Here is a 17,597-nt window from a genome sequence, read left to right as displayed (position 1 = left end):
TTGATTCGAGTATAGTAGATTTCGCACCTAGCAAAGTAAACTACCCTGACACTTTGGCATCTAAAATTGGGTAATTGACTAATTGTACGAGACACTTGTCTATATGGATCCAGATGTCCCAAGAGCTGCAAGAATCGGTTTAGAGGCTGCCACTGCGCTAAAAGTCAATGTCGAAGTCGTCAGTGTCCATGTTTTGCAGCTGACAGGGAATGTGATCCAGATTTTGTAGGAATTGTTGGGTGAGGTGAGTTTTCATTTTGGATGCTCATTCGTTCAGTACTTGTAGCATATTGTGAAAAATATCCCTTGATTGATTTGGGAATAAAAACCAATGATAATGGGGGACTATCATGTTAAGTATGATGCTGATCTTAGTTACACATTGCTTTATCGTTTTACTCAATTGTGAATGTGTTTTGGTTTGAGGAGTTTTAGCTTCTCCTATGGTAGTAATTCATGAAATTAACCCAAAGGGTGGGTTCACTGATAAATCCTCAGTTTTTAAACAAAAGTTCAAAGATTCAAAACCCTTTGGAGTCAGCTACATGGGATATTTGGTTTCCAACTACTAATTGTTGTCGACAGCAGTCCTTCGTTTTAAACACTATGCACATATAAGTGAGGCTGAGGGATTTTTGGGTATCAAAACAATTATGAAAATTGAAAATGGATCAATAGATGTCACATTTCTTTTTCCCTAGACAAATCAGTTGAATTTTGTTATCTTACGTGCCCAGGTAACTAAGCCAATCTTTTTACGTTTTCATCCATCTTCCTGTAGTTAAGGACATTGCTATTCTCTTTGTGTTGGCAGGTTTTTGATTGCAGGTTACATGGATGTTCGCAGGACCTTGTGTTTCCTGTAAGTTGATTCTGTAACTGACTGTTAATATTTATTAGAAGATCTTTCCAGGTTCTAATATTTTTCTTGTAAAAAAAAAAAAAAAAAATGTCAGGCTGATAAACAACCTCCATCATACCATTTAGATGAGGATAATGTGCCATGTGGCCCACATTGTTATCGATCGGTATGTGTTGGCTGTTTGATTGATATGATTTATGTGCTTGGTTTATCTCCTTGAAGAATTTGAAAACAATATATTAAGTAGCTTTATATTCACTTGTGTCAGGTTCTGAAGTCAGAAAGAAATGCTGCAGTTAGCTCCCCTTTGAAGGTTAATATTGAAGAAAGATCTGTCTCATCATCTGATTGTGCTGGGGCTCAGACATCATCCAGGAAGAAATCTTCAGTTCTGTCTGCTAGAAGGCGGGTAAAATCCTACCAAAGTGAAAGTGCTTCGTCCAATGCTAAAAACATTTCTGAAAGCAGTGACTCAGAGGTTGGCCCCAAGCAAGATACCACCTCTACCCACCGCTCATCACCCTCAAAAACTAAGGTGGTTGGAAAATATGGAATACGTAAAAGGAATAGCAAGCGAGTTGCTGAACGTGTTCTTGTTTGCATGCAAAAGAGACAGAAGAAAATGGCAGCTTTTGATTCTGATTCCACTGTGAGTGGAGTTCCTCCACCTAGTGATATGAAGCTTAGATCTTATTCACGCAGAGAAAACGAAGATGCTAATTCCTCTTCACATAAGAATGTTAAATCTCCAAATTCTGGAAGGACTAGGAAGAAGGGAGTTCAGGATAGCCGCAATTCAGTGCAGGGTGAAGTTCCCATTGTTCTATCGTCTGAGATGACTACTGACCCACCTGCAACCAGCAGTAATAGCACCTTTAGGAAAGAGGAGTATGTGGATGAGAACATTTGTAAACGAGAACTAAGTGATGATAAATCTTGGAAAGCTATTGAAAAAGGTCTTTTTGATAAAGGTGTTGAAATCTTTGGCCGGAACAGGTTGGTCAACGGAATCTGTGATGTGTTAATATTTACCATATTACTTCATTTTCCTGAAAAGAATTTTTTTTTATGTGTAGGATTGGAGATGAATTTTTGCATGATTCAGATTTGACCTTTAATAAAAAAAAAACTTGCGTCAATCTCTTTTTAACGAGAAATGATGTTAGTTTTTCATTTTTCTTGTGAAAAAACAACTATTAATAGGTTTAGTGGTATTTAGCATATGCCCCACATATTCCTTGGCTTCATGAAATTTTAAAAGCTCGGGATCACTGTAAAGTACTTATTTGAGTAGTTTTGCTGTCAATTTGTTTCCATATGGTTATTTTTTGTTGGCAGCTCATAAGATTCAATTTTACAACCCAATTTTTCTTTTTGCTGTGTCTAATGTGTAGTTTGAAAACGCTTTGCTGTATATATATGTCATTGTTTTTGCTTATTGTTTCCAAGATATTTTTGTTTGTGTTTATTGATGCTTCATCTAAGGGTGGAGCTTTGTTGGTAATGGCAGCTGTCTAATAGCTAGGAACCTATTAAATGGATTGAGGACTTGTTGGGAGGTTTTCCAGTACCTGACTTCCTCTGAGAATAAACTCTTTGGCGAAGGTGATGCCGCAAATTCTCTTCTTGAAGGCTATTCTAAGTTTGATTTAAATGGAAATATGGTTAGTATTTTTATCTTATATGGTTTGCTTGACTCAAAATATTGGACTCCCCTTGATTTAAGAAGTATATTTCTTTTTTCCTTTCTTTTTTATTTTCAAATTTTTTTGGGGGTCTTGGTGGTTTATATGAACATTAGGGTAACAATGAAGTAAGAAGAAGATCAAGATTTTTACGTAGGAGAGGTAGAGTACGTCGCCTGAAGTATACTTGGAAATCTGCTGCTTACCATTCAATTAGGAAACGGATTACTGAGAGAAAAGATCAGCCATGCCGGCAGTATAATCCATGTGGCTGCCAAACTGCTTGTGGAAAGCAGTGTGCTTGCCTTCTAAATGGAACCTGCTGTGAAAAGTATTGTGGGTGAGTCCTTATTTTTCCCTTTAATTCATAGAAATCAAACATCTAGAAGTATCTAGGTGTTTCTTGCCCTGAAAATTGCAAATTACTATTTTTTACTAAGATGGCTGCTTTCCTTCCTGATTTAGTGTGCAAGTTGGAAGAGTTTCTGCATGTCTCACCAGTTTACGGAAATTGTGGGGTTTATGGATCTAGATGTTATTTAAGCTTTTGTGTGTGGTTGTGCATTGCGTGCATTTATTGATGTGTGGCTGTCTTACACCAATTTAGGCAATTATCGGGTCATTCTTATAAATGTTTTGCGACAGGATTTTATTGTACACTCAATGATAATATTGATGATGCATGGATAATCTCATTTAAGATTTACATATTGATCCAGATGTCCCAAGAGCTGCAAGAATCGGTTTAGAGGCTGTCACTGTGCTAAAAGTCAATGTCGAAGTCGTCAGTGTCCATGTTTTGCAGCTGACAGGGAATGTGATCCAGATGTTTGTAGGAATTGTTGGGTGAGGTGAGTTTTCATTTTGGATGCTCATTCGTTCAGGTACTTTGTAGCATATTGTGAAAAATATCCCTTGATTGATTTGTGGGAATAAAAACCAATGATAAATGGGGGACTATCATGTTAAGTATGATGCTGCATCTTAGTTACACATTTGCTTTATCTGTTTTACTCAATTGTGAATGTGTTTTGGTTTGAGGAGTTTTAGCTTCTCCTATGGTAGTAATTCATGAAATTAACCCCAAAGGGTGGGTTCACTGATAAATCCTCAGTTTTTAAACAAAAGTTCAAAGATTCAAAACCCTTTGGAGTCAGCTACATGGGATATTTGGTTTCCAACTACTAATTGTTGGTCTGACAGCAGTCCTTCGTTTTAAACACTATGCACATATAAGTGAGGCTGAGGGATTTTTGGGTATCAAAACAATTATGAAAATTGAAAATGGATCAATAGATGTCACATTTCTTTTTCGCCTAGACAAATCAGTTGAATTTTGTTATCTTACGGTGCCCAGGTAACTAAGCCAATCTTTTACTATTGGTACTCTTTTCACTGTTTTCACACTATCTGTCATTTGAGCTTTCTTAATCGGTTTTGCAGTTGTGGTGATGGTACTCTTGGAATTCCTGACCAAAAAGGCGATAACTATGAATGTAGGAATATGAAGCTTCTTCTTAAACAACAACAAAGAGTAATTGCATTCTTCTATCACCCTGCTTTTGTTACTTTCTATTTGAATTTACTTAGACTGATGAATGTTGTATATATTTTTTCCTTTCTACTGTGAAGATATTCTTCAAATATTTTTCTACATTTCTGGGCTTGGGGATTAAATTTACTGAAGTCATCAAGTTTTGGGATGAGCATCTTTTCTAATGACTAATGAGTGTTAAGCTCTGCTTAATTTTGGAATTTGTTCAGTAGAAGAGGTATTTGTTTAATTTTGTCCTTGAGTTATCATTTAATCTAGTATTTATTATCTTAGAGTTCAGTGGTTGTGTTCCTTTTGTATATGTCCCATGTACTGAAGTGGTACCTTTTCTCTGTTATTTTGACAAAAGTTTATTAATTATTAAAAAATAAATGCTGCTTTTAGGTTTAATTGGTTGGATTCACTATTCCATTTTTATGGATAAGGTGGTATATGAAATTGCATATGGTCAAAACAATAACCCTAAACTGATACCTTCTGGAACCTTGGGCATTAATAATTTCTAATCAATGGAATTTTTTGGTTTCTGGAGTGTGAATTTAGTAATGTTGAGGGCTGAGTTCATATGCAGTCACAATATATTTGTTTCGTAAGTTTAAGGACAAAATAGGGTATCTAATGTTTGATTCTAAGCAGTAAAATGTTCAGCTTAGATACAGAGGTGAAATTCTGTAACGTTTTTCTGCTTGGTATTCTGTGTGGGTGTGTCTTTCTTTCTTAGCAGTTGCCTTCGGTGTATATCAAATATACCACTTAATTGGCATTGTATTGATTAGATATGTACTGTGAATGTAACTGATTCTTGTAAAACTAGAAGAGTTTGAAATTAAAGATTCTACAGTATATTTGCGTTGACTCACTTCTAATCCTCCATTTGTACAGGTTTTACTTGGCAGGTCTGATGTTTCTGGGTGGGGAGCTTTCTTAAAGGTAATATCCAGATTTTATTTAAGCTTAGCCCAACCGAAGGAATCAGTCTTCATATGATATGACCTCTGTTTTTCTCTTGATGCTAAATAAATTTTGGCTTGCCTACAGAATAGTGTTGGAAAGCATGAATATCTTGGTGAATATACTGGAGAGCTGATTTCACATCGAGAAGCAGACAAACGTGGAAAGATATATGATCGTGAAAATTCATCATTTCTATTCAATCTCAATGATCAGGCATGATCTATGGCACTACAGATTGTCTCAACTTTTTTCCATTTGTGCTAAATATGTCAGTGCTAAATATGAGTATTTAAATCCATGTCTGCAGTTTGTTCTTGATGCTTATCGGAAGGGTGACAAATTGAAGTTTGCAAATCATTCTCCAGATCCAAACTGCTATGCAAAGGTAACCCTTTGACTACCTATGCACTCAGGTTCTGCCAACTGATCAAATGCCGCTAAACCTTTTTTTGAAAACAGTAGTCTAGATTCTAGATGGAGCATCACATGTAGAGCAGTGAGTATGCTAATTTGAAGTTCATGTTTAACCATTGTCTGGCAGGTCATCATGGTTGCAGGGGATCATCGGGTGGGCATTTTTGCCAAGGAGCGAATTAGTACTGGAGAGGAACTTTTTTATGATTACCGTTATGAGCCAGACAGAGCTCCTGCTTGGGCTAGGAAGCCTGAGGCATCTGGGTCAAAAAAGGAGGACGCTGCTCCCTCAAGTGGCCGTGCTAAGAAGCTTGCTTAGTTTAAGCATTTATTATAAGCTCAAAGTTTAAAATTTTTACATTCTTTTAACATGTGGAAGCATCATTCTCATTTACCTTGGAGAAAAGTTTGCTCTCCATCATTTTGTTGGAGATGCAATTGTCATCTCCATAGATAAACCTATTCAATTCTTACTTTTGATTCATGTTTATTCCATTGCAGACTACATCCACTAACTTTAGGAAATTAGTTCATTGGATAAAGGGCAATAGAAAAAGCAGTATTATTGACCACTTTTGTTTTGTTGCTCGTATCTTCCTTTCTCTTTTCTGTGGATAATGTTTTTATCATGGATTGCTACAAAAATGTACTTCAACGCATTACCTACATTACCTGGATTACTTGCTTTTAGGTTAAGCTTTCATTTACTTGTTCTGACCATCAAGCTCTTGTGCTCAATGAATATAGTAAAAATTGCCTGGTATTTTCCTTGAAAAATTATTAGTATTAACAAGTTTTAATCAGTTGACTGATCCCGTACGCAAGTGTTTTAGTTCCCTTTTCAGGTGGCCAAACTTGATTCGAGTATAGTAGATTTCGCACCTAACAAAGTAAACTACCCTGACACTTTGGCATCTAAAATTGGGTAATTGACTAATTGTACGAGACACTTGTTTTGCAGAACCTGCTGTTTTAACAACAATAAAGCGTAAGACAACCACAAAAAAAAAAAAAATCAAGAAAATACATTTATCAGATATAAATATAGAGCATTTGAAAACCAATTGCACCAAGAAATTACGTTGCGGAACTCAATTGGCGTGTGGCGTGTTTGAGCGGCGCATGAGAACGAGATAAAGATGGGGTAGTTAGTGAGAAGTGTCCCAACTCCCAACGGTGCATTCACGCAGTGGAGGCAACCTACCCCACCACGTGAGCGCCACTGATAAGAAAAACTTACGAAGTGTGAGTGTGTGACCAAATGAAAGACCCTTAGACAAAGACAAATACCGTCATTAGACTCATTACACAAAATACATATATTTTATATATTATATTAGACAATTTTCCCAAGGCAAATTAGAAGAAGACATTCCCCGTAGGAGTAGGATCTCAAACAAAACGACATCATCTTAACATAACTGTCCAAAGCAAAAGTAAAGTGATTATTTTCTTAAAATGCAAAAAGAGAAAAATTAAAAGTGATAGATACTGATATTAAAGCCCGCGTTAACTACCCAAAATACCTTATGGATGTCACATCTCTGCACAGTATAGCTTCTCTTTTGCTTTAGTTTTTAGGCTTGCAGCTGTTACCACTTCGAGTCACCTCTTTTCTCTCTCTACTGGAATTTTCTAGAGCTCCGCATAAGCACGCAGTAGCCATGTTGGTGTGTTTCATGGACTCTTGTGGCTTATGCAGAGCCTACGCAACTTCGTACCTCTTACTGACACTTCTTTCACTCTTCCTTTTTCACTCTACTGCCTGTTCTAACGGCAATTGTCAGGTACTAAATCCTGATCTGTCTGTGATTCTTCTTTCTTTCATGACCTAGTACTGAATTTTATGATTTTTACATCAACAGGTTCTTGATTCATGTGCTACTCCTACAGACTGTGGACCAGGTCTCTACTGCGGTAACTGCCCTGCTTTGGGAAAGAGACAACCCATTTGCACCAGAGGCCAAGCTAACATACCAACCGCTATTGTAAGCTTCTTCCTTGTGCTTCAAACTTTTAATACATTTGGTGGTGGGTTTGTTTTCTTTTTATCTTCGGATTGATTTGTTTTGTGAAAATTGTTGACCAAAAGATTGGAGGGTTGCCTTTCAACAAGTATACATGGTTGGTGACTCACAATTCATTTAGTATCGTTGATGCACCGGCTTTGCCTGGTGTTCAAAGACTCACATTTTTTAATCAAGAAGACACTGTTACTAATCAGTTGAGGGTACGCCATTATGTTTTTCTTCAATCTTTCCTGTGTTTATTGATCCCTTGATTCGTAGGAAAGATTTATCAAGCAAAATGTCAATTCTGTCCTCTAAATCGCTTTGCACTCCTTTCTATAGGATTATGCACTCTATATGTATTGTCTTGTCTTAAATCAAATTCTTATGTATTTTTCTTTTGGTGGATATGGATTAGAATGGAGTAAGGGGATTGATGCTGGATATGTACGATTTCAATAATGATATCTGGCTCTGCCATTCATTTCGTGGGCAATGTTTCAACTTCACTGCGTTTGTAAATTTCCTCCCTATTTTCTTCCTTTAGCAACGAAAATGTGATTTTGTTGTATTGTTTTTTGAATGAGTTTGTAATGTGTGTTTTGGATTGTTCTCAGCAACCTGCAATCAACACTTTAAAAGAAGTGGAATCATTCTTGAGTCAGAATCCAACTGAGATTGTGACTATTATAATAGAGGACTATGTGCATACTCCAAAAGGGTTAATTAATTTGTTTACTAGTGCTGGTTTGGACAAGTATTGGTTTCCTGTGACCAAGATGCCCAAGAAAGGTGAAGACTGGCCAACTGTAACAGAAATGGTGCAGTCGAACTACCGGCTTCTTGTTTTCACTTCTATTGCTTCAAAGGAATCAGAGGAAGGGATAGCTTATCAGTGGAGATACATGGTGGAAAATGAAGGTAAGTATTTGTATAACTGTTATGCTTTTATGAATTTGAATCGCACACATGTCATCCTTTAATGGCCTCATGATGTATTGCATTCAGCTGGAGACCCTGGGGTGAAACAAGGCTCTTGTCCAAATAGAAAAGAATCACAGCCGCTAAATTCAAAAAAGGCGTCCCTTTTCCTTCAGAATTATTTCCCTACATATCCAGTTGAAGATGATGCTTGCAAAGAGCATTCAACTCCACTAGCTGAGATGGCTGGTACTTGTTATAAAGCAGCTGGGAATGTGATGCCTAACTTTTTGGCAGTCAATTTTTACATGGTACTCAATTTTTACTTACCTTAGATAAATTTGCAAAGATATCCTATACCGACTAAGCATCCTAACTGATGAGAAAATATTGCAGAGGAGTGATGGAGGTGGTGTCTTTGATATTTTGGATAAAATGAATGGCCAGACATTGTGTGGGTGCAATACTGTCCAAGCCTGCCAGGTTTGTCCAGATAATAGTCTGATTTCTAGCTACTTCAATTCCACATTCTGGTTCAGTTAACTCACTACCTCTCTTTTGGATTCTGGTCCCTAGTAATTTTTTTTGAAAGAAGAAGAAAACATGGTAATTGGAAACTTCTTCTGTTCCAAGTCCACATACTCGTTCAGTTACTTCTCTCTCACTCTCTGAAATCCATATTTTGCCTTTTGCCAAGCCAGGAAATCACAATTTATTATATTTTTTCCAATCTGGCTGAAAGTTCTAAAATAAAAAAGAAAGCAGGTCATAAGTTAGCAGGAATTTCCAACAATTTATTGCCAAAATGTTTATAATTTGAACTTTGCATCGACTTAATCTGGGGTGCACATCAGAATCTACACTCACCCTAGAGTGAACTGTCAATACTTTATCAACCATAGAATTTTGCATTAATCTTGATTAATTTGGATTTTATATTTTTTGGTTGAACATAATTATATTTGTATGTTTTTAAGTTCTAGCTCTTGTAATAATGTACTATCTGCATATAAATTTGTTTGTTAGACAAGACTTTATTGATGGAATTTTGCAGGCTGGAGCACCTTTTGGATCTTGCAAGAATGTTGCCGTACCGAGGAGTCCACCAACAAATAATATGGGAAGCTTTACTGGATCTGTTCAGTTCTCAAGTTCTGCTTCAATAGTCCATTGCCCAAATTGTTTGCTTTTCAAATTATTTTATCTTTCATTGATGGTGTTTCTATTATTACTGCGATGAGTAATATATTGGGGGAGAACATTAGTCGCCTACCATAGGAGGCACTATGATACATAGTAGATTTTGGAATGAGAATTGGTGGAACAAATCACTGCCTTTTACAAAACATTGGCTAATAGAGTTGAGTTATTTTAGAATATTAGATGAAGAACTGAAGCAAGAAGCAGGAACTGATGTAGATAGTGGTGAGGAGAGAGCCAGAGTGTTTAAAAATTTGGTTGAGGTTTTAGTTCAGGAGCCTTGAGTATTGAAATGTCTTAGATATTGACATTTAATCATATGTCTTCTTCACTGATACCACTAATCCATATTGTTTTCATTCCAAAGTTTGCCATTATGTCTGGTAATGTGTTTTCTGCTAACTCATTCTTAAAAGTTTTGTTTGTCTAAGAATATATGTAAAGCCAATTATCAACAGCCAGCAAGCTATACAATATTATACGTTTGCACCATGCACTGATGATATAATATTATAAGTTTTAAAATTTAATGCTTATTCCATGGCCATGGGAAGATAGCGTGTAGTGTGGTTTCGTGTTGGGTATGGAATTTGAATAATTGGAAAGATTATCCTATATTGAATGCACAGCTTGGTTGAGAATCAAGCTTCAGAATTACGCTTAAGGCAAATCGAACTGTCTTTCCTCCATATTAGAGAAACATGAACTAAGCTGGACTTTTTCGGCATGTTGGTATTTATACAGTTTTTTTATTTTTGAAAATAGAGAATATAAAAAATCTTATGAAAATGTTTGGTAAAAATGATTTATAATATTTTTGAAAGTAATTTTCAGTTAGTATAAAATTATAAAACAATTTAAAGACATTTTCACATTAATTTATAAGTTTTATAATAAAATATTTTCTCAAACACTTTTTAAATATTAAAAATTTAGAATATAATTTAAAATTGAGTGATGCTATTGGCCCCCTATATTTTATCTCTTTAGACCACAATTATTATTAAATTTTTAATTACAATTTTATCCTTTATTAAAATTACTAAATAAGACCTCAATTTTTAATTACATATCTAAAAATTTTATTTAATCTTTTGATCATAAACTCTAATTCAATAATTTTAGTTCATCTTTCAATTGCATAAATTCAATAAAGATGGAATTTATGCAATTGAGAGAATTTAATCAAGGTCATGTAAATATAATGGAGACAAAATTTACGGTTTATAATTGTAAGTTTAAACTTTTTTCTTCTTTATAAGTTATTTTGAAGCATCAAAATTTTTAATTATTCTTACAATTTTGAAAGTAAAAATACCTGTGAATGAATTTTATCTCTCAACATTAATTCAAAATAAGAAGCATAAAAAATATTAAAACTATAAATAAAAGAAGATTTTTGGAAATAGGTGAGGTTTATAAAGACATTTGCATATGCTGAAGCATTTTAATGGGGTAAACTTAGAAATTGGGTCATGAAAGATAAAATGTGGGAGGAAAATAGTAATTCTCTTTAAAATTTTGAATAATGTTTTTAATGTGAAACTTATTTTTGGAATAAAAACCTAACATTTAAAAATACTTATACTTTTTCGAATTAACCCTAGTTGGTTCGATCTATTAATAACGGTTTTGGATTCAATTGGTCAGATTCAAGTTTTAAAATTAAAATTAAAATTAAAACATTGATTATAAAATTATATAAATGAATTATTATTAGTTTAAAAAATTTATATTTTGTAAAAAGAACTCGGACTTGTATGGGGGCTTTAGTATATAGTAATGCATAAACCAAGAATTCCAAGCCTGTACCGATACGGGCAGGGCTTCTTTAGCATATTTAGACCAACACTGGTGTGTGATTCACACATTAATTATTTTAGGCCTTATGGGGGCAATTCAATGGTGAAGATTGGACTTTGGAGCTAGATTTCTATTTTATTATTTATCTTATTTAATATGAAGTGAGTATTAGCAAGAAGAGAGATATGTCCAATAATAATTCATCTAATAACCCATTGGGCTACTTCAATTCGAGTGTTAATATAATCATGCTCCCATAATGGGGTGGTAGTATAATCATACAGATTTATTTTATTTGAATATCATTTGTGCCTGTGCACAATCACAAAAGAATACAACAGATGCCTCACTCTACATAACCAAAGTGAAAACAATAGGCAATTTATACACACTTTTACAACAATTATGAAAATACGAAGAGAAATAATCTGTACAAAGCGCAACAGAAAAAACAAGATTGAACGAACAGCAACAGCTTATACAACAGGCAACATAGAAGCATTTCCAACATTTAAGAGCAGTCCCTCAGGCTTTATCTGAAGGGCTGGACTGATTGTAAGCAATCCTATGAAGCAGTCTACAGGAATTCTGGTTCCCCATACATTGATGGACTCAAGCTTCTGGCATTTATTTACAAGAAAAAGAAGCCCATTCTCAGTTACATGACGACAGCTCCACAGTACAATATTCTGGAAAAGAGCTATAGACACTTAGACACACTTGTTCAATATGCATTTATTCAACTATATTGACTAACAGAAAGCATTTCGGTAATACTAATTGCCATGTAAAAGCATTCAAAATTGAACTCTTTTCTTGCTGGACTGGAAATTGAGACGTCTTAATTGGTGCAACAATATAATTCAAAGTGCAATTTTTTCAGATAACTCACTTTTAATTGTGGACAGCTATTTGCAATGGCATACAGAGATTCATCAGTGACGAATGTACCGCCTATATTCAGGTGTTTCAAGGAACTAGCTCTTGATATCTGTCGAAAAGGTGGTAAGGTAAGTTAAGAAAATCCAGATTGGCATGCTATCTTCTAAATCAAAACAAATACCACAAATACAATACATTCAAAAGCAAAACCATTAATGCATCATCAGTTAGTTTCAAAGAAAACTCCATAGCTACCATAGATTTAGTCAATGGCCAAAATAAGTTTAAAAATGTATAAAACACAAAACCTAATCACATCCCCGGTCAATGGCATAAACCTCTAGCTATGTCAAAATTCATGTTTTACTTCTAAAGTTATCCATGAATATTTTTCAGAAAAAAATTTGGTTATGCAAAACAGATAGCTTGCAGGATAGAGTTCCTAACTTTGACATTCAGTTTAACCATTAAAATTTTGTTGCCAACACGTATTTGTGTTCTGAAAAATGATTATGACAACATACCACTTGAATAACACCTCTGTCTGTGATCCCTGTCAAGCCCCACAGCGATATGCACGTCAGGTTGCTGATACATTTTGCTAATGATATTCTGTACAGTCCTTTGTCTGTTATTTGACAATCCCACCGACTCCTTGAACTGAAATACAATAAGAGAATATCGTAAACTGAAAATGTAAAGAATCAGCTCGATGCATTTTGATCTTGATTCAGGTACATGTACTTGACATCAAACACTTTCACATTCAGCATGTGGCAGAAAGATATTTATGGATATTACCAATCTGATAATCAAGGTTTCATGACCATTGCAAGTCCATATGTCCTTTTTTTCTCTTTACTGGCCAGATATCCTACACATTTTTTAGGAATTTGAAACTTAGCTGTCCTGATATTTATTTATAACCTATACTGAAAATTAAAAGAAATATAAAGAGGATGATAGAAATCAGAACACATCTCACTTCTCCACAATGCTCAACTAATAAACAATTATAAAGTAATCAATTGAAAGAATAAGAAAGATATTCTAATGCTTATAGAAGGATTTTTTTAAAATCAATAACATAACAGCAAGAACTATGAAACTTAACATCATTAATCCCTCTAATGTTGGTTTGAGAGTGATTTGATTCCTAAACCTTGTGTCGACAGAAAGAGATAAAACCAATTAAGATATCTCTTTGGGCACAATGAAACTTAACATGTTGGCTAGATCATAACTACCTTAGTACAAACTTATAAGAAAAGGAGCATCCTACATTAATCTAGTATGAAAGATATACTTAAATGGGATTGTTCTTGCCCACTACATCAATGACCATCCTCCAATCTCTTGTGAGAAGAAGAAAAGAGACTAGATATATTTCTTGCATTAATTTGATTAAAATCTTTAAAAATATAAGTTTATTTTCTTATTTCACTTATTTTTAAGGGAGGGATGGTGAGGGGGATGATGCACGTATGAAATTACTGATTCATGGAATTAGCAGTGAACACTCCAGATGAGAAACACAGCACATACATGTTATCCACAATTTACTCAAGGGTCAAAATAAACCTCATCAAAATAGCACGATATGGGATCAATGTAGACACTTAGAGCAAATGAATCACCATTGAAACAACACAGTTTGGATTATGCCACGATTTTGGATCTTCATGGACAGAATCTAATCTTATTAGCTGCATTTGAGCAATTCAGCCTGTTCAACATAACTTCATCCATTCTCAAACTAGAGGAAAGAGATTAAAACTGAAATTATATGATATATCGAATTTTACAAATAACCTAATAAAGACTTTCCATACTATGTATAATCACGAATTTTTTTTTTTTTCCAGGATCAAGAACTTCCAGGTCATCTCCAAGCCCTCAATATATTCTTTAAGGTTTCAATTGGATTACGAAGAAATTGTGAACAAAGAAAGAGAACGGCTTAAATTTGCTTAAGGGAGGCTTGTTGCTATGCAACTGTGAAACGGTGAGAACTCTTGCCGACTAAAACCAAAAAGACATTTTTTTTTCTTGTGAACATTCCAATATGCAGAATTTATGATCAGGATTTCATGGAAGAAAAAGTGTTCCCATTCAAAATTTCATTGATCATCTCCTGAATTCTGACCCTAAATACCATGAGGCCTCAATTTTTTCAAGAAATACAAACATTAAAAGAAAATGATTGCACAGTCAGAAAAGAAAAAAGAAAAAAAACAGAGAAAGATAGAGTACATTTCAAGTTCTTTGAGGCTGTAAGCATGGCCAACAAGACGTGCGGTGGAATCATCATCCATCTTCCACCCAGCAAAGCTCAAATTTTCTCTTAGTGCTAAAGACTGCTTCACTGCAACTTTCCATTTCTTACATACACTACTCGCCCTTTTAAACAAACAAACCAAAAATTATCAACAACAAAACAACACCGAAACCTATATGAATATAAAACATGAAAACAATACTTACTGGGCTAAATCAGTGAAGGAAGTAATCAAAACAAAGATATGAGCCAACAAATCTATTGGCAACTGATCAATCTGTGCCTCCACCTCCATAGTTATTCAATTTCGTTATTTCTTTGTGGGTACGTAGAATCTTGAAAAGGTCGTAAAAGACTAAAAAGTTATAGTACTTTGGAGAGGTGCCTCAGCAAATGAAATTATAAGAAATGGCACGAGGATGTGGACATAGTTTTGTCATCATTTCAAGAATCTCCTCCATTTTCCTTGTTAATTATTTGATTAATTAATAATTTAATATTATTCTAGTGCTTTGCGTGAGCATGTGGACTGTCCCTTTTCTCCCTTAGTTATCAATATTCAATACTTTTCGTGTGTTTAAAATTTTATAGTATTCAACGCTTTAGGCTAACCGCCGTAATGGAGCCCAGTAGAGTTGATTATGGGCTGGGCTGGACAATAAAGTAAGGTCTAACGTGGTTGGACATCACGACCCAACTGCCCAGTCTCAGGCCTAACCTGGGCTCACACCAAATGTATAAGAAACACCTCTGCCCGCAGGCCCCACACTAGCATTGGCGCTGTCTTCAGTTAACGGTATTCAGCTTTAGAGTGGTGTTAATTTTTAACTCAAAAATAACTCTTTCTAGCCTCGTTATTTGTTTTTTTTTTTTTTAAATTAAAACTTTTATTTTGAGCATAAAATAACTAAAGAAACCCTGTAAGTGCACTCCAATCTTAAAATGACCTTTTATTTTCTTATCCTGAAACTTTTAATTTATTCACAAGTTAACTTGGACCTTTGCCCAAGGTGTGGAATTGTTAACCCCTTGTTTGATAAACTTTTCAAACTCTATCCCATCTTATCAATAAAGCTAGGGACACTGAAAAACCTGCACCGAAATTGTGTACCGGTCTACGTGTAACATGCTTCTGATTTTTTTAACAATTTTTTCTAGTGAACAGCCGTCCATCAAATTTGGACGGCCGTTTACTCACATAGACGCCCGTTAATATTATATGGACGGGGGTCCATATACCAGGGATGGGCATCCCTATTTAAAGGACGCTCTTCCAAACGTAAGGGACGGCCGTCAAAATTTATGGACAGTCGTTCCCAAATTTTTTATTTTTTTTATTTTCATATTTTGGTTAAGGACGGACGTCCCTTATTTACGGATGCCCGTCCAAAATGAAGGGACGGCCGTTCATCTGTTCCCTGTCTCCTCTTTCAGTAATAGTTTTCAGGTGCTGTAAGCTTACAAAAGAAAAATAATATGTATAGGAAAAAAAAAAAGGTGTTATGTTTACCTTGAATAAAACTGCTCGATGCCTGCACAGTCCCGTAGTTAGACTGCCAATAGGTATCACTATACACTTACGGTATCTTCTCAATCTCCTGCTAACTAATTTCCAGCGCTTGTGGAGATCACCTTGCTCCAACAGGAAAGTTCCTCTAAAAATTAAACAAATTCGATACCCTGAATATCCAACGATAAAAACAAAAGATTCAAACATGAAGCAAATGAAGAAGGATTTCCAAACTTACCCCATGCAGATAGCAACAAGTTGGCCAAGTTTCTCCACCAAGACCAAGGTGTTTTCAGAAGCACAATATAATTCCTGAGCTCTGTCTTCAAGCTCCTTGAGGCGGGGGTCACCATGACTATCAATAAGAACCACCTCCATGGTGGTTTCAGTAGGTTCGATTTCTTTAAGCAACACCAAAGATGGTAGCCGCTTTCCTTCCTCCGAATCATTGCACATCACCCACAGATACGGGTTCATCCCGAAAATGTAGTAAAATCCATCGGATATCTTGTCACTGTATGACAAGCAACCACTTACCTGAGAAGCAAAATGGTAGTGACTTACTAAGTAAAACTTAGAAAACCACGTTATTTAGTTCATACATACACACACAGAGCAATAGCAGCAACAAAGTATTAATCAAAAACAGGGTTTTTGTCAATAATAAAAAATAGCGCACTTTCAAGAGTCTCAGCTATCACAAAAACTTTCAGGGCTGAGCTATATATAACGCTAAAAATAAATGGTGAGTTCTTTTTTCCTTTTTAGTATCTAAGGTTATTAATATTCTCATTTCTCAGGGAAGGAGAGTATTTATGGTACAGGGGTACTAATTACCCATATCAGGTTGCTGCCTTAATTTTTTAAGGGATCATCCAGTGGTTGATAAGAGATAGCAAAACTCCAGCAAGGTAGCATAACCTCCAAGAGTAATTTGGTTCCTATGGATGAACTAAAATATTAATGTTAATCTTTACCCAACCCAAGGTTGACCTTCCAAGAAAAGATGAGGAATGAAGATGAAAAAAAAGAGAGGAGATGGGGAATGAAGACGAAGAAGAGTTCTGTGTAGAATTTTTTTTTTTTTTTAATAGTATGGACGGCCATCCAAAATTTATGGATGGCCATTCCCAAATTTTTTATTTTTTTTATTTTCATATTTTGGTTAAGGACGGGCATCCTTTATTTGCGGACGCCCGTCCAAAATGAAGGGACGGCCGTCCATAACGGATGAACAGCCGTCCCTAATTTTTATAAAAATTTTTTATTCTATTTTACTTATGGACGGGCGTCCTTTAAATGGGGATGCCCATCCCTGGTATATGGACCCCCGTCCATATAATATGGACGGACGTTCATGTGAGTGAACGGCTGTCCAAATTTGATGGACGGTCGTTCACTAGAAAAAAAATTATTAAAAAAATCAGAAGCGTGTTACACGTAGGCCAGTACACAATTTCGGTGCAGGTTTTTCGGTGTCCCTAGCTTTATTGTAGCCTAGCTTACTATCTTATCCAATAGTGA

General features: G+C 35.3%; 3 protein-coding genes across 5 annotated transcripts; 2 read left to right on the top strand and 1 right to left on the bottom strand.

Moving 5' to 3' along the window:
- The first annotated feature begins 103 nt into the window (after positions 1-103).
- LOC116138349 (histone-lysine N-methyltransferase CLF-like) lies at positions 104-6,140 on the top strand. The gene is made up of 12 exons (XM_031424064.1): positions 104-211; positions 815-862; positions 957-1,028; positions 1,131-1,858; positions 2,373-2,526; positions 2,664-2,887; positions 3,267-3,398; positions 3,991-4,081; positions 4,985-5,032; positions 5,141-5,269; positions 5,364-5,441; positions 5,598-6,140. The coding sequence occupies exons 1-12, from the start codon at positions 104-106 to the stop codon at positions 5,787-5,789; spliced, it is 2,004 nt and encodes a 667-aa protein (XP_031279924.1). The 3' UTR covers positions 5,790-6,140.
- An 864-nt stretch (positions 6,141-7,004) lies between these two features.
- On the top strand, positions 7,005-10,001 carry LOC116138396 (PI-PLC X domain-containing protein At5g67130). 2 transcript variants are annotated; one of them, XM_031424102.1, is made up of 8 exons: positions 7,005-7,257; positions 7,336-7,458; positions 7,563-7,700; positions 7,898-7,996; positions 8,097-8,400; positions 8,488-8,711; positions 8,797-8,883; positions 9,455-10,001. In XM_031424102.1, the coding sequence occupies exons 1-8, from the start codon at positions 7,135-7,137 to the stop codon at positions 9,638-9,640; spliced, it is 1,284 nt and encodes a 427-aa protein (XP_031279962.1). In that variant the 5' UTR covers positions 7,005-7,134; the 3' UTR covers positions 9,641-10,001. The 2 variants fall into 2 exon arrangements, with proteins under 2 accessions (XP_031279962.1, XP_031279963.1); XM_031424103.1 differs by lacking the exon at positions 7,563-7,700.
- Positions 10,002-11,694: 1,693 nt separating this feature from the next.
- On the bottom strand, positions 11,695-15,057 carry LOC116138397 (F-box protein At5g67140). Of its 2 annotated transcripts, none has more exons than XM_031424105.1 (5): positions 14,770-15,057; positions 14,539-14,685; positions 12,810-12,945; positions 12,296-12,394; positions 11,695-12,023 (listed from the first exon to the last, which is right to left on the bottom strand). In XM_031424105.1, exons 1-5 carry the CDS (start codon positions 14,856-14,858, stop codon positions 11,880-11,882), a joined length of 615 nt encoding a protein of 204 aa, XP_031279965.1. In that variant the 5' UTR covers positions 14,859-15,057; the 3' UTR covers positions 11,695-11,879. The 2 variants fall into 2 exon arrangements, with proteins under 2 accessions (XP_031279965.1, XP_031279964.1); XM_031424104.1 differs by having other exon boundaries at positions 11,695-12,092; positions 14,770-15,041.
- Positions 15,058-17,597: the final 2,540 nt, after the last annotated feature.

The sequence above is a fragment of the Pistacia vera genome, unplaced genomic scaffold, assembly GCF_008641045.1.
Source record: "Pistacia vera cultivar Batoury unplaced genomic scaffold, PisVer_v2 Contig340, whole genome shotgun sequence".
NCBI classification, from domain to species: domain Eukaryota; kingdom Viridiplantae; phylum Streptophyta; class Magnoliopsida; order Sapindales; family Anacardiaceae; genus Pistacia; species Pistacia vera.
This window is presented reverse-complemented; position numbering and strand designations above follow the sequence as displayed.

Bases quoted from the DNA above. Each gene is read 5' to 3' on its own strand.
- LOC116138349 (XM_031424064.1), top strand. From the start codon at position 104: ATGGATCCAGATGTCCCAAGAGCTGCAAGAATCGGTTTAGAGGCTGCC. The intron at 1,029-1,130 runs GTATGTGTTGGC...CACTTGTGTCAG, and splicing joins GCCCACATTGTTATCGATCG to GTTCTGAAGTCAGAAAGAAA. The intron at 5,270-5,363 runs GCATGATCTATG...CCATGTCTGCAG, and splicing joins TATTCAATCTCAATGATCAG to TTTGTTCTTGATGCTTATCG.
- LOC116138396 (XM_031424102.1), top strand. From the start codon at position 7,135: ATGTTGGTGTGTTTCATGGACTCTTGTGGCTTATGCAGAGCCTACGCA. The intron at 7,258-7,335 runs GTACTAAATCCT...TTACATCAACAG, and splicing joins GTTCTAACGGCAATTGTCAG to GTTCTTGATTCATGTGCTAC. The intron at 7,701-7,897 runs GTACGCCATTAT...GATATGGATTAG, and splicing joins CTGTTACTAATCAGTTGAGG to AATGGAGTAAGGGGATTGAT.
- LOC116138397 (XM_031424104.1), bottom strand. From the start codon at position 14,858: ATGGAGGTGGAGGCACAGATTGATCAGTTGCCAATAGATTTGTTGGCT. The intron at 12,946-14,538 runs GTACTCTATCTT...ATTGTATTTCAG, and splicing joins AGCCTCAAAGAACTTGAAAT to TTCAAGGAGTCGGTGGGATT. The intron at 12,395-12,809 runs GTATGTTGTCAT...CCTTTTCGACAG, and splicing joins ACAGAGGTGTTATTCAAGTG to ATATCAAGAGCTAGTTCCTT.